Raw genomic sequence first — 14,378 nt, 5'->3', positions numbered from 1 at the left:
ACAGATATGCTACTGGACTATAATTTATAGTATCTGAGAGTTGCCTGGAGCATTAAGTGAGTTGTCCATGGTCACATAGTTATGTTTCAGAGGCAAGACCCAAGTGTTTCTGACAGCAAAATCAACAGTACAACATGCTGCCTCTCTTACTCCTTATAGCCAGAATACTGTTAGCCAGATAGAGCTTAGTCAGCCAGCACAATATTCCAGAAAAAGTATGTGATGAATAAATGTTGCTTTATTACTGCTAGGCTAAAGTTTGAGGCTTTGTGCTAAAGCCCGTGAAGTGCCTTTTATATTATCTACTGTCTTATATTCTTACAAGACAAGGCTTACTTTTTTTTTCTCATACCCATGAGGTGAGGGGATCAAAGGACTTAGAGCTGAAATGGATCTTTGAAGCTTAGTTCTCTAATATAATCCACCATCCTCACTATTTTATAGATGAGCAAAGTGTGATTTAAAAAAGTTATGTTACTTTCCCAAGGACAATAAAATTTATGAGTAGCAGAGCTGGGAATCCAACGTATGTCCTCCTCAAATCCAATATATTCTTTCTACCTCACTGTGATGCTTCCCCCCATCCCAGAGGAGATTATGTATTGATTGAAGTAGAATTTGGACATTATAGGCAACAATAAATTGGGCTGGCATCTAGTAATTGGGTAGCACATTGTAATGGAAAAAAATATGGGATTGGGGCTCAGAAGGCCTGAGGTTGAATTCTGACTCATTGCTACTACTGTATATATACCTGTGGAGAACGTTATTTTACCATTCTGGGCCACAATTTATTTGTAAAACAAGGAAATAGATGCTCTCTAATTTCCCATCCAGATCAAAATCCTATGATCCCAGTTAGCCAGTAATACTGAGGTCCTGGGAGGAAAAAGTGTTGAATACTAGAGCCCTGGAATTTGTTTCACAGATGGCTTAAGAGGAAGCTTATAGGACTTGGAGACAAAAGAACATAGCTTCAAGTTCTTTCACCCATGATTAGTAAGACTATGAATCAGGATAGACCAAGCATCCTCTTCTCATTTCCTCCCTTATTAAAAGGAATCTGATTTTATTGAGAGTTAGCAAAGTGGCACAGTACAAGAAGTATGAGATTTGGAATTGAAAACCCTGGGTTCAAATCATACCTGCCATTTACTATCTGTGAAGACTTGGACAAGTCACCCAGATTACTTGTGACTAACTTTCCTCATCTGCAAAATTAGCCTGGACACAATTACTTTTAAAGTCTTATTTAGTTCTAAATCAGTTTTCCTATGATGTTATTCTTCTAAAGATAAATTTAAATATGGGAAGCCGGCTATCTTCACAGATGGGTAGGAGTAATTTGGTTTTGTGTCATTTCTTAGACATTCACTGGGGGAACAAGAGGGTAGTATCAATTTTTTTTTCCCAGAAAGCATATGGTTCACTTGCAGACAATGGAAAAAGATTAGATGGAAAGGGTAAAGAGAAGAATGTGCCATCCTAGAATGCTAATCCAGAAAGTCACATGATTGGGAATCTGTGGAGTGAGATTTAAGCCTTCCAAAGTCCAGATCAGCAGTGCCTGGGTAAAGTACGCTGTATCTCTAAGGCCGTTTTCATATGAAGCAGTTAAATGATGACAATTTCAGAAAAGATGCATTTGTGTAAAAGATTTTTTTATATTCATCAACAAATATACACAATATTGCCAAGCATTAATGCCAGCATTCTGATACATAATGAGTAGAAAAATAATTTTGTTTTACTCTAGTGCTAGTATATGCTTATGAAGCACAATAACTTTCAGACAGGATCTGGACAGTTTGGGACAGAAAATGATCTGTGGTATGAATATAAAGACACAATTTCCTTATGAACAATGTAGAATGATGACTTAGTTCAACAGTTTAATTTATAAAGAGGCAGATAGAGATAATTTATTTATTAAAAACTAGAGAAATGTGAGTATAAAGTAACACAGTTTCAAGGGCACCAAAGAGATCGATGACTGTGTTGAAGCTTGTAGAACTGTAAATAAGATGAGGAACTCAGATCTATACATGTTTTATGACTGAGGTTAATATATTTTAAAAAGAGAAATCATACAAACATTTAGAGACTGAGGTATGATTTAAAAAGGACTATTGATATGAAATGGGAAAGTTAGCATGCTATGACTTTCTAAATGAAAGGTAAATCATTGAGAATCAGGAGACTCAAATAATTCACTGAATGATAGTGACTTACAGGTAAAGAAATCCAAGAGAAGAACATGACATTGGAACATAAGAAGAATTGAATAGGGAGGGGAAGTGTGTTGGGTGTTGAAAGATGCTCTGTTTGCTCTGTGGCAGTTGAAAAAATTCAATAAATAGAATACTTCCCCTGATTGATTCTTGATTGGTAGGAAGAGAATTGACTTTACTGACCAAGAGCCTCTGGGATAGCTATAGCCTTTCACCATGACCTAGAGTTAGAGACAGCAAAGCTGCTCATGAGGACTTCCTCTATGCTGCTGCTACCTCTGGCTTGAAAGCAAAATGAGAGAGTGATTTGAGTTGTTTTGGCATACTGGTGAGCTAGTCTAAAGAGTCATCCTAAACCAGAGGTGGGGAACCTGCACCTCTAGGTCCTCAAGTGTAGTCCTTTCACTGAATTCAAACTTGGATCTGCACTTGAGGAACTAGAAGGCCACATGTGGCCTCGAGGTTGCAAGTTCCCCACCTCTGTGACCTGAACTGTGCTTCTGTCCATTCCAACTAGACAACACAAAATCTGAGTGAGTGAATAGTGGACTGGTCTGGTCTGTATAGCCCAGAGATAGCCAGTTTGACAGGCTTTATAGTTCTTTAACTTAAAGAGAACTATTATTCATGTTAAAAACTAACACTTTTTTGGATGCCGTTTTAATGGTGATAGATAACTAAAAGAGTGCTGCGTTCAAGGAGAGAATAGCATTTTGCCAGCTGAAGAGTGGTAAGAATCAACAGTCAAGCAATGAGCAGAGAAGTATTTTGATGTGGAACAGACGTTCCTAAATGGATCAATAGCATTAAAATCTGCAATCAAAAATTGTGGCTAACCCCAAGCACATGAGTTTTCCTCCTTTATGAGCTTCCTTACCATATTTCTTTAAGTATATGTCCACTCACTGGAGTGTACTGTTTGTACAGTATAATAGAGGTTTATATGTATATTATATTACATTTTATCATTTATACATTTTCTTTAATATATTAATATCTGTAATATTATTTATTTTGCCTTATTAAGTAAATGGCTATGTTAAAGATCTGAAAGGGTAATTATTGTAAAAAGGCAGGTAGTATAAATATCACACAAGTGTGGATATGTTATCTCGTGAGTGGGTGGTTTGGAAATGCTATGGATAGGAATGTAAGTTAAGATTGGTAAGTAGAAGTGTATTTCTTCTGGAAAAGGTTATCCCTTGAGAGAATATGAATATAACTGTGGTGGTAATTTATCACAAATCACTTAGATATTTATAGTGTGAGAGCAGGTTGTTGGTTATGAACCAAATGCAAAGACATGAGACATTGTGGAGCATGTTTATACCTTCACTTTGTCTGTAGCCCCACTATAATACCACTTGCAGCATTATTCCCTCCTTAGCTAACAACTTTGGTTATTTATTCTTCTAAAGGCTGAAGTCTTAAAGGCACTACATACAGTAAAGAGATAATCTCTTGAAATAGTAACAGCATTCTATTTGACTAAACATTGACTAGAAGGCTTATACAATACATCAAAGTGACATACAGCAGTGTGTTGAGTATTGATGCAAAAGGAGTCACTCCAATGCCTCCAGCCACACACAAGCTGACCTCATAATTCAACGATTCCTCAAAGGGACTCCCAAAAGGTCCATCGATGTATAGCCTGCAGAAAAGAAAGAGATATGGAAGGTATAAACTAGGAAAATTAAATTTAAATGTGTATGATGCATGCAGAATGAAGCATTTCATTCCTTCACCTCAAGACAGCTATGACCTTAGCCTAATACTTAGAAAGCAGATCAACCCACAGAGGGAAGAGATATTAGTTCCAAGTTTGTCAATTTTGAAAGGAATCATTAATCAAGAATATGGAAAGAGGTAAGGTAAAGGAGGTAATGAGGTATGCTAAGGACAAGATAAAGCCCTTTGAATCTCATGCTTTCATCTTTCATGACTACATAGTATTTAATGAAAAAATATTCCCTGCTCTGGAGTTTCTTAATTCCATCGTATATTATATTGAATGCTTATTGTATGTATACACTTTTAGCACTTGAGAAGGGAAAAACACAGTGGAGGATTTGGGCAAGCAAAGCACAGAAACAAGGAAAAGTTTACAATATAATCTCAATCCCACAGGTTTTGCTTTCTAAATCATCTAAAGAATTGAATTAAAAGGAAGGGGTGGAGCCAAGATGGCAGAGGGAAGGCAGTAACTTGCTTGAGCTCTCCCCAAACCCCTCCAAATACCTATAAAAAATGGCTTTAAATAAATTCTAAAGCAGCAGAACCCACAAAGAAAACCAGAGTAAAACAAATTTCCAGCCCAAGACAACCTGGATGGCTGATCGGGAAGGTATATTGCGCCAGGCTGGGAGAGGAGCGCAGTTCACACAGGCCACAGTGACCCTGGAGCAGGCCTCAGAGGGCTGAATCGCGGGCAGCTGTGGTGGCTTCCAGACTTCTCAACCAACTAACGCCAAAGACAACTTAGAAGGTCAGTGGGAAAAGTCTGTGACTGTGGTAAGAGAAGAAGCTAGGTCTCAGCCACCCCGAGGTCAGCAGCTTTTTCCTGAGCTTCCCACCCACAGACTGAGGGGGAATTCAGTGGCTGATCAGAGGGGGATGGCAGGGATCTCTTGCTTTGCCCGTACTTGGATCTGGGTCACAGTTCTGAGGGGTGGTCCTGGGGCTAGGAGGAGCGCTGGCTTGGTGGAGCTTCTTGTGGTGGTGGAGAGGAAACACCTCGCCCCTTATCATAGTACCTTGGAAGAACTGAAAGTTTTCGGGTCCCTAGAAGTATCTCTGAAAACAGCTGTACAAACCCCCAAAGCTTGGGACAGTACATTCTCCACATTGGAAACAGATTCTTACCTCAACAAAGAGTTTAAAACTCAAGTAATTGGTTGGGATCATGAGCAAGCAGCGCAAAAAGAGTCAGACTATATTATCTTACTTTGGTGACAAAGAAGATCAAAACATACAACCAGAAGAAGAAAACAAAGTCAAACCTCCTACATCCAAAACTTCCAAGAAAAATATGAATCAGTCCCAGGCCTTGGAAGAGCTCAAAAGGGATTTTGAGGAGCAAGTAAGAGAAGTAGAGGAAAAACTGGGAAGAGAAATGAGAGTGATGCAAGAAAATCATGAAAAGCAAGTCAACAGCTTGCTAAAGGAGATCCAAAAAAATACTGAAGAAAACAACACCTTAAAAAATAACCTAACCCAAATGGTAAAAGAGGTCCAAAAAGCCAATGAAGAGAAGAATGCCATAAAGAGCAAAATAGGACAAATGGAAAAGGAAGTCCAAAAGATTACTGAAGAAAATACTTCCTTAAAAATTAGAATAGAGCAATTGGAAACTAGCGACTTTATGAGAAATCAAATCCAAAAGACTGTAAAACAAATCCAAAAGAATGAAAAATTAAAAAACACTGTGAAATATCTCATTGGAAAAACAACTGATCTAGAAAATAGATCCAGGAGAGAGAATTTTAAAATTATTGGACTATCTGAAAGCCATGATCAAAAAAAGAGCCTAGACATTATCTTTCAAGAAATAATCAAGGAAAACTGCCCTGATATTTTAGAACCAGAGGGCAAAATAGAAATTGAAAGAATCCACCAATCTCCTCCTGAAAGAGATCCCCAACTAATATTAAAAAAGAGAGAGAGAGAGAGATCCCCAAAGGAAAACTCCTAGGAATATTGTAGTCAAATGCCAGAGTTCCCAGGTCAAGGAGAAAATATTATAAGTGGCCAGAAAGAAACAATTCAAGTACTGTGGAAACACAATCAGGATAACACAAGATTTAGCTGCTTCTACATTAAGGGACCACAGGGCATGAAATATAATATTCCGGAGGGCAAAGGAGATAGGATTACAACCAAGAATCACCTATCCAGCAAAACTGAGTATAATCCTGCAGGGGGAAAAATGGTCATTCAGTGAAATAGAGGACTTTCAAGAATTCCTGATGAAAAGACCTGAGCCGAATAGAAAATTTGACTTTCCAATACAAGACTCAAGTGGAACATGAAGAGGTAAACAGGAAAGAGAAATCATGAGACTTATTAAGGTTGAACTGTTTACATTCCTTTATGGAAAGATGATATTTGTAACTCATGAGACTTTTGTCAGTATTAGGGTAGTTAGAGGGAAAAAATTATATGTATGTATAGATAGATAGATAGATAGATAGATAGATAGATAGATAGATAGATAGAGGGCACAGGGTGAGTTGAAGATGAAGGGGTCATATCTGGAGAATAAAATTAAGGTGTGAGAGAGGATTATGCTAGGAGAAGGAGAAAGGGAAAGGTAGAATGGGGTAAATTATCTCACAAAAAAAAACAAAACAGAAAAGAAAAGGCTCTTACAGTGGAAGGGAAAAGGGGGAAGGTGAGAGGGAAGGAGTGAATCTTATTCTCATAGGTTTTGACTTAAGGAGGAAATAACATACACACTCAATTGGGTATGGAAATCTGTCTTACCCTACAGGAAAATAGGAGGGGAAGGGGACAAGAGAGTAGGGGGATGATAGAGAGGAGGGCAGATTGGGAAAGGGGGTAATCAGAAGCAAATATTTCTGAGGAGGGACAGGGTCAAAAGGAAGAATAGAATAAATGGGGGGCAGGATAGGATTAAGGGAAATAGAGTTAGTTTTTCACAGCATGTCTACTATGGAAGTGTTTTGCATAACTGCACATATATAGCCTATATTGAGTTGCTTACCTTTTCAATGAGGGTGGGTGGGGAGGGAGGAAGGGAGAAAATTTGGAACCCAAAGTTTTAAAAACATATGTTTAAAAAAATGTTTTCACATGCAACTGGGAAATAAGAAATACAGGAAACTGGGTACAGAAATCTATCCTGCCCTACAGGAAAATAGAAGGGGAAGGGAGGGGAGAGATAGCAGGGAAAGCAGACTAGGGGAAGGGGTATTCAGAATGCATGCCATCTTGGAGTGGGGAGAAGTGCAAGATTGGGTGAAAATTTGGAACTCAAAATCTTGTGAAAGCAAATGTTGAAAACTAAAAATAAATAAATTTATTAATAAAAAAAAGATGAACAACACTCTGAAAAAAAACAAAAACAAAAAAAAAGAATTGGGTTAAAAGGTCCTCTCCTTTATAAGGTGGCCTTTTTGTGTGGACACTATATTATTAAAATAATAGCTAGCATTTATATAGAACTTCAAGACTTGCAAAGCACTTTACAAATATTTTCCCATTTGGTCTTCACACCAACCTTGGGAGGTAGGTGTTATTATTAGCCTCATTTTACAAATAAGGAAACTGGGGCAGAAAGAAATTAAGTGACTTGCCCTTTGGGTCATTTGGTTGGTAGTTTTCTGAGGCTGGACTTATTATACTCAGGTGTTTCTGAAACCAGGTGCAGTGCTATTCACTGAACCACCTAGCTGCCTCAAAAGACAGTGGGGGGGGGGGAAGGAGAGAGAGAGAGAGAGAAAGAGAGAGAGAAAGAGAAATTAGGGATAAGGAAGGCCTAATAATTGGAGTAATCAAAAAAGGTCTCTAGTAGAAGGTAGTATTTAAGCTGAGCCTGGAAAAGAGTTAGGGATTCTAAAAGCCAGAGGTGGGAATTGAGAGCATTCCAGACATGGGCAGCAGCCTGATTAAAGTCCCAGAAGTGGAAAAAGGACAGCCATAAACAGGAAAGAGCAAGCATTAAATTCAGCAGGAACTGAGAATATAGAAGGTAAAGTAACACGAAAAAAATCTGAAAAAAATTAGTAGGAGACAGACTAGGAGAGACTCTCAATCTCAAACAAAGGAGTGCATATTTAACTTGTAGGCAGTTGTTTTACCATATTTTTGGAAAATCTGAAACTGCCAAGAAAAATTCTTAGGGTAAAGAAATATTGTCTTTTAGGTAAGTCTCAGTTACCTGGAGGCAGCTCTTAATGAAGTGCTAAGGGTTTATAGGGTCAGCTAGCTGACACAATGGATAGAACACTGGGCCTGAAGTCAGGAAGATCTGAGTGCAGATTGGCCTCAGACACTAGCTGCATGACCCTAGATAAGTCACCTAATCTTGACTACCTGCCTCAGTTTCTTCATCTGTAAAATGAATTGGAGAAGGAAAAGGCAAACCACTCCAGGATTTGACAAGAAAACCCCAAATGGGATCATGAAATGGGAGAGTCAAACAGGACTAATATAACTAACCAACAACAACAAAAGACTTATAGATGCCGGTCAAGTTATCATTGAGCTTAGTTTTTGTATTAGTGCCAGAGAAACCTATTCTTCTTTTTTTTTTTCTCCAGAGTGCTTCCTTTGCTGGTTTTAACTTTGTTGCTAAAACTTCAACACTTAGGGATTGTTTTTGTTTTTTGTTTCCTTTTCCATACCAATCCCCAATTGATCTAAATTCTCTCCTAGATATATATGCATTTTCACTCCCTGAAGCTTACTGGTAGTAGCAAGATAGAAGAAGAATAAGCATGAGCAGCAAACTCCCTAAGAAATATCCTATGTGCTCCTCATGAGCAAACAATATGGCTGATTTTCAACTGGAAAAACAAATCTGAATTTTCAATCCATATTAGGAGATTTGGAGTGACAGGTAAACCAGTAAACCTTTCAATATAGATGAAATCAGCCTTTTGTGTGTGTGTGTGTGTGTGTGTGTGTGTGTGTGTGTGTGTGTGTGTATGTAGGGCGGTACTCAACACAAGGAACTTAGAAAAAAATTTTCCCACAACATTTAGAAAAAAATTAGAATTTCTCATTGCTATGACATAGGACATCCTCTACACCAGAGGTTCCCAAACTTATTTGGTCTACTGCCCCCTTTAAAAAAAAAATACTCAGTGCCCCTCCCTGGAAATCTTTAATCCTTTAACTTTTTAAAAATTTGCATCATTTCAAAAAATATAAAATATTTTGAAATGAATCATCTTAAATTTAATAAATTATTGTAAACTTGTGGGGTCTTTTTTTCCTGCATTGAAAATTTGATGATGCAATATTGTGTCATGTAACCATCTGGTATTGTATTGTAAACAAATCTTTACACTACATATTCCTGTTAATGCATGCTGGACTTCTCGACAATGTGACATGCTCACCTGCCAACACTTGTTTGTTAAGACCTGTCAGTGGACTTGACCACTGATCAGGTATAATTGCATTTTGTGTGTTTATTTGGAAAATAATGTTATCACTATAACTTTAACTCTTACACAACAGAGTATAAACTCTGTTACACAGATGGAACATGTACAAATAGTTTTTCAAAATTTTCTTCTTTTCTTTCCTTACGCTTCCACCACCCCCTTATTTTTATGCAATGCCCCCCAATTACACCTGAAGCTACTACCACCCCCCTGGATCATTCCAGCACCCCCAGGGGGCAGTATCACCCACTTTGGAAACCTCTGCACACCATACTTTTGGTAGGCCATGAAGAGGAGTCAAAAAAACAAAGTAATACTATATGTCTCCTGCCCATTAAGTCTCGATTTCAGAAGACTATCTGAAGATGGAAATTGGTAGTTAAATCATAATTTTAATAAACCTACGACTAATTTCCTTTTGCTAAAAGAGTTGGACAATTGCCTTCACCTGGAAGTATTCTGATGGAAAGAATGATTACCTCTCTTTCACTTTTCACAATCAAAGCTCACTGTGATTCAGCTCCACTATATCTCTATCCTCTTGTTGAGGTGTAGATGCTAGGGGTTCTGGGACTCCGAAATCACAACATGTGGGTCCTGTCCAAATGAATTCAACCCAAGTTTTCTTTCAACCAAAGACAAGGTTTATTACAGATGAACCATACAGGTCAGACTCTTAAGGAATCTGAACATTATTGACACTTGTAAGGATGAGAGGGCATGAGGAAATCTCAGCCCTTAAATGGGGGCCAGGGTGTATCTTATATACAGTCAAGTAATTTGGGGTGATGGAAGGAGGGGCTGGGAGGAAGATCCTGAAGCTGGAGTGACTGGTAGAGGAGTTTAGGGAGAATTCTGATGGGAGGATCTAGGAGGTTGAATAGGGTCATCCCTAGGCTTTATTAGGGTAACAAAAAACTGGAAGATAGGGCAAGAACAAAGGACAAGACTAGACTTTATTAGGATATCAAAGGGAGATAGGGCCTAGGATAAGAGAGAAGAGGTCCATTGGAATAAGAATAAGAGATAAGGAAAGATCAGGTGAGTGGATTATAGCCTCAGGCAACCACTTGAGACTTCTTTGATCAAGTGAGTGAGGTCAAAGAAAGTTTAAGGGTTTTTTGGGACCCATAGACAAACAGGACCCAGATTCTTTTTGGGGTGAGGGGCAAAAGTCTCAGCTTGGGCCCATACCCCATCACTCTCATTTCTTAATTCAGCTCAACAGTACCAGATATGGTGCTAGCATTGGGGACAAAAATACCAAAGGAACAAATCTCTTGTCTTCAAGGAGCTTATATTCCACTGTGAGGCTATAGCATGCATAGAAATAAGCAAATTCAAAGTATATATAAAGCCACTTAAAGTAATTTCAAGAAGTAGAAAGTACTAACCACAGGGGATCAGAAAGTCTCCCTCAGGAAGGAATGCCAGAGGTGTTCCAAAGAAAAGATAAGGATTCTAAGAGGTAGAGGAAATAAAGGGGGGCATATCAGACAAGAGCTACAATGTCTATAGACATGAGGGTCTTTGGAACTAGAATATCATTTATGTGATCAGCTAGTAGGCCAGATATCTTATTTCAAGGAAACACTGAAATAGTTAAGTATTAGTAGCTGGGACTTTATGAGGCTGGCAATAAACCAACTGTTTGAATATCTTTAAGGAGACACCAATGATATACTCTCAAGCATAATTTTTAATTTACAATTTCTTTACAAATTTTACAAATTCTCTCTGTGTCTCTCTATCTCTCTCTCTTCATCCCTCTGCATTTCTCTATGTCTATATCTCTCATACACACACACACACACACACACACACTTTACATAACACTATCTCACTATCTGGCCTTTTGGGATCTCATAAAAAACTAACATATGCTAAATTCTTTCTGAATCCAATTCCTGAAATCCCCCTTCATAGATTACTAGCATAAAGTATTCAGGCTGTCAAAGTGGCTGGTTGTATGAAATAGGGAATGGACTAACTACTCAAGAAGTTTCTGAATTAACTAAATATTTCCCAGGTATCAAGACTAACTTGGTTCTTTCCAGAAAACGAAGAAATGAAGATAGATCATTGAGATTAAGGAAGCTAATAAAAGTCACAAAGCAAAATACAGAGAAAGGATAAGAAATTTTAAATGATGGTACTTGAGTTAAGTCATGCTGCTTCTCAAATACACTTATATGGACTTCCATCCAAAATACAAATTACCTGATACTAGGGGGTGGAACTAACCTCAGGAAAGCATTTCTCTTGATTGTTGTTTGATATATCATGTTTTTCAGTGCTAAAGTCCTTCTCACCTCTAAAATCAGGGTTCAAACAATTATAGATTTAGACAGATGTGATAGTAGAGACCACCCCAACGATTTTTAACCTGGAGTCCATGAACTTGAAAACCCCATTTGGGCTTCAGTACTTTGCCAAAGGGGTCTATAACAACAACTAATTAAGAGCCCCTGATTAATCCAGCCCCCATGTGTTTTCCCTCTATTGGATAATGTTTAGAAACCTGACAAAGGAAGCCTCAAGGCTTGTATAAATTTGTACTAATATTAATAGAGGTATTAGGTTTCCCATCACTGGAAATCTACAAACAAAAAATAGATGGCCAGCTGTCAGCTTGTAGATTTTGCAAAAAGAATTCTTTTCCAGGTGTGGGTTGAAACAGGTCATTACTTTGAGCTCAAAAATCATGTGATTTTTGTGTATATAGTTCTATTTTGCTGATATCTTTCATATCATCTACTGAAGTTCTATGGACCACATCTGTGATCTCATTGTTATAGGGAATTCCCAGGGAAGAAATTCTACCAATGAATATTAACTTTGGCTCTGCCAGAGTTAACTGGGAACAATGAGTAGTTAAATGACTTTTCTAGGGTCACACAGCCAGCACATGCCAGTGGTGGGATTTGAGTCCAAGCCTTCCTGACTCTAAGTGTGGACCTCTATGGACTATGTGAAAGTTCTTCACACACTTGGCCTTTGAGATATAAAAGGTCAATTGTGGTCCCTGAATCCTGGGCAACCCGATTTAAAAAGTCAATAATCTTTCCCAAAGCAAATACACACCTTGCATAAATATCCAGTTGATGAGCATATGTGGCAGCTAGGTGAGCACAGTGGATAGAGCTCTGGGTTTGGAATCAGGAAGACTCATCTTCATGAGTTCAAATCTGGCCTCAGAGACTTACTAGTTATATGACACTAGGCAAATCACTTAACCCTGTTGGCCTCAGTTTCTCATGTGTAAAATGAGCTGCAGAAGAAAATGGCAAACCACTCCAGTATCTTTGCCAAGAAAACCCCAAATGGGTTCACAAAGACTTGGATGTGACAGAAACGACTGAACAACAACAATCAACATATGTATGCAGGAGTTCTTTCTTGGAATTGATTGTCCTCAATTCTATAAAGAACTGCTAGAATCAGACAATAAATAAATATTATATGTAGGTCATCTTGTGAGAAACCTGTTGGTGGTCAAAGAGTGGAGTTAACTCCAAAAATAAGGAAGGGGGATGACTTTGATTCAAAGGATCTTAGAGAAGGGAAGTTGGTTGTTCTTCTCTGAAATGCTCTTGGGCATAAAGTGAGTCACTGCAGTTTTCCATCAGGGTGGTAATGACAGCTGCATAATGACTGGCAAGTGACTGCTCAGCAACATCTGGAAATGTCTTAGGGAGCCATATGAGAGAACTTTCCAAACTGCACTTTACATATTTTAAGTCACTTAATATAAAAATATAATGCCTTTAACTTATGAAGGGTGACAACTTTTATCCCATCCTTAGCTCTTAGTATCTTTAAAAGAATAATATGTTATCCTCATTATGCATATGGCTGAGGTACAGAAATCTAATGTGTCTGTCCAAGGTCAGACAGCAAATAAGTGAAGGTGAAACCAACTCCACACTTCATTAGCCTGAGCCAGTGTGTGGATACACAGATAGTGTTCCTTTGTCTGTAACCTTACACATCCTAGAAAAGGATGGCAGGAGTCCTTACTCCCCCCCCCCCAATTCTCTGAATCCATTAATTCTGCAATGCGATTAGACAAGGTTAACTTTTTGTGAAAGCAATGACCATTCACAAAGTCTTACTTCTTTTTTATTTCATCTTCATTTACAAGTAAAATAGCATTAATTCTGAATCAGTAGATGAGCCTAGACTTTTCTGGAAACAAGTTCTCTCGGGTCTAAAAATAAAGACTCCTCCTACCTGGTACCTCCTCTGGAAACGTGATACTAGAAACTGTTATTCAATCTCATTATTTGGTACCTTCTTGCCTGTGATATCCTAAGTGTAAAACCTATAGGATGTGCCAGAGTAAGAGCCCTCTCCTCTCTATAATACACCTAGCTCTTTCTAAAATCACACATGATTCTAGAGAACTGACCCAGAGTCTGGAATAAACTGAGTACCAGGGTAGGTGGGCAACCTTGACTTAGATGATCAATATTCTTCCTTCTCCTGTTGGAACATAAAATTCAAGAAAGAGATTTTAGGTACACTGCCCTCTCTAAAGGTGCAGCTGTAGGCTTATCACTCAGGTAAAGATCATCTTGCTGAATCTCTGCTCCTCTGCCCCATCCTTAATCTAAAGTTAAATGTGTTCCCTTGTATGAGGTAACTAAAATAAAATAAAAAGACCTGTAACATTTGGTATCATGGGTTGGTTTGCTTCTACTGAAATTTCCTATTCCCTCAAAAATATATAAGTGAGATCTGATTGTGTGTGTGAGAGAAGATGAAGATGAAGACAAAGAAGAAAGAGGAGGAGAAGAGGAGGAGGAGGAGGAGGAGGAGGAGGAGAAGGAGAAGGAGAAGGAGAAGGAGAAGGAGAAGGAGAAGGAGAAGGAGAAGGAGAAGGAGAAGGAGAAGAAGAAGAAGAAGAAGAAGAAGAAGAAGAAGAAGAAGAAGAAGAAGAAGAAGAAGAAGAAGAAGAAGAAGAAGAAGAAGAAGAAGAAGAAGAAGAAGAAGAAGAAGAAGAAGAAGA

At 38.3% G+C, this 14,378-nt stretch overlaps 1 protein-coding gene across 2 annotated transcripts in view; it reads right to left on the bottom strand.

Annotated features, from left to right (window-relative positions):
* NOX4 (NADPH oxidase 4) overlaps window positions 1-14,378 on the bottom strand; it is a 223,993-nt gene that overhangs the window by 19,095 nt on the left and 190,520 nt on the right. For both annotated transcript variants that reach the window (XM_027848190.1, XM_027848191.1), the window contains one exon: window positions 3,766-3,885. In XM_027848190.1, coding sequence (XP_027703991.1) covers window positions 3,766-3,885 — 120 coding nt within the window. The remainder of the gene's footprint in view (window positions 1-3,765; window positions 3,886-14,378) is intronic.

This window comes from Vombatus ursinus, unplaced genomic scaffold (genome assembly GCF_900497805.2).
Source record: "Vombatus ursinus unplaced genomic scaffold, bare-nosed wombat genome assembly UNPS02005659.1, whole genome shotgun sequence".
Taxonomy (NCBI): Eukaryota; Metazoa; Chordata; class Mammalia; order Diprotodontia; family Vombatidae; genus Vombatus; species Vombatus ursinus.
This window is presented reverse-complemented; position numbering and strand designations above follow the sequence as displayed.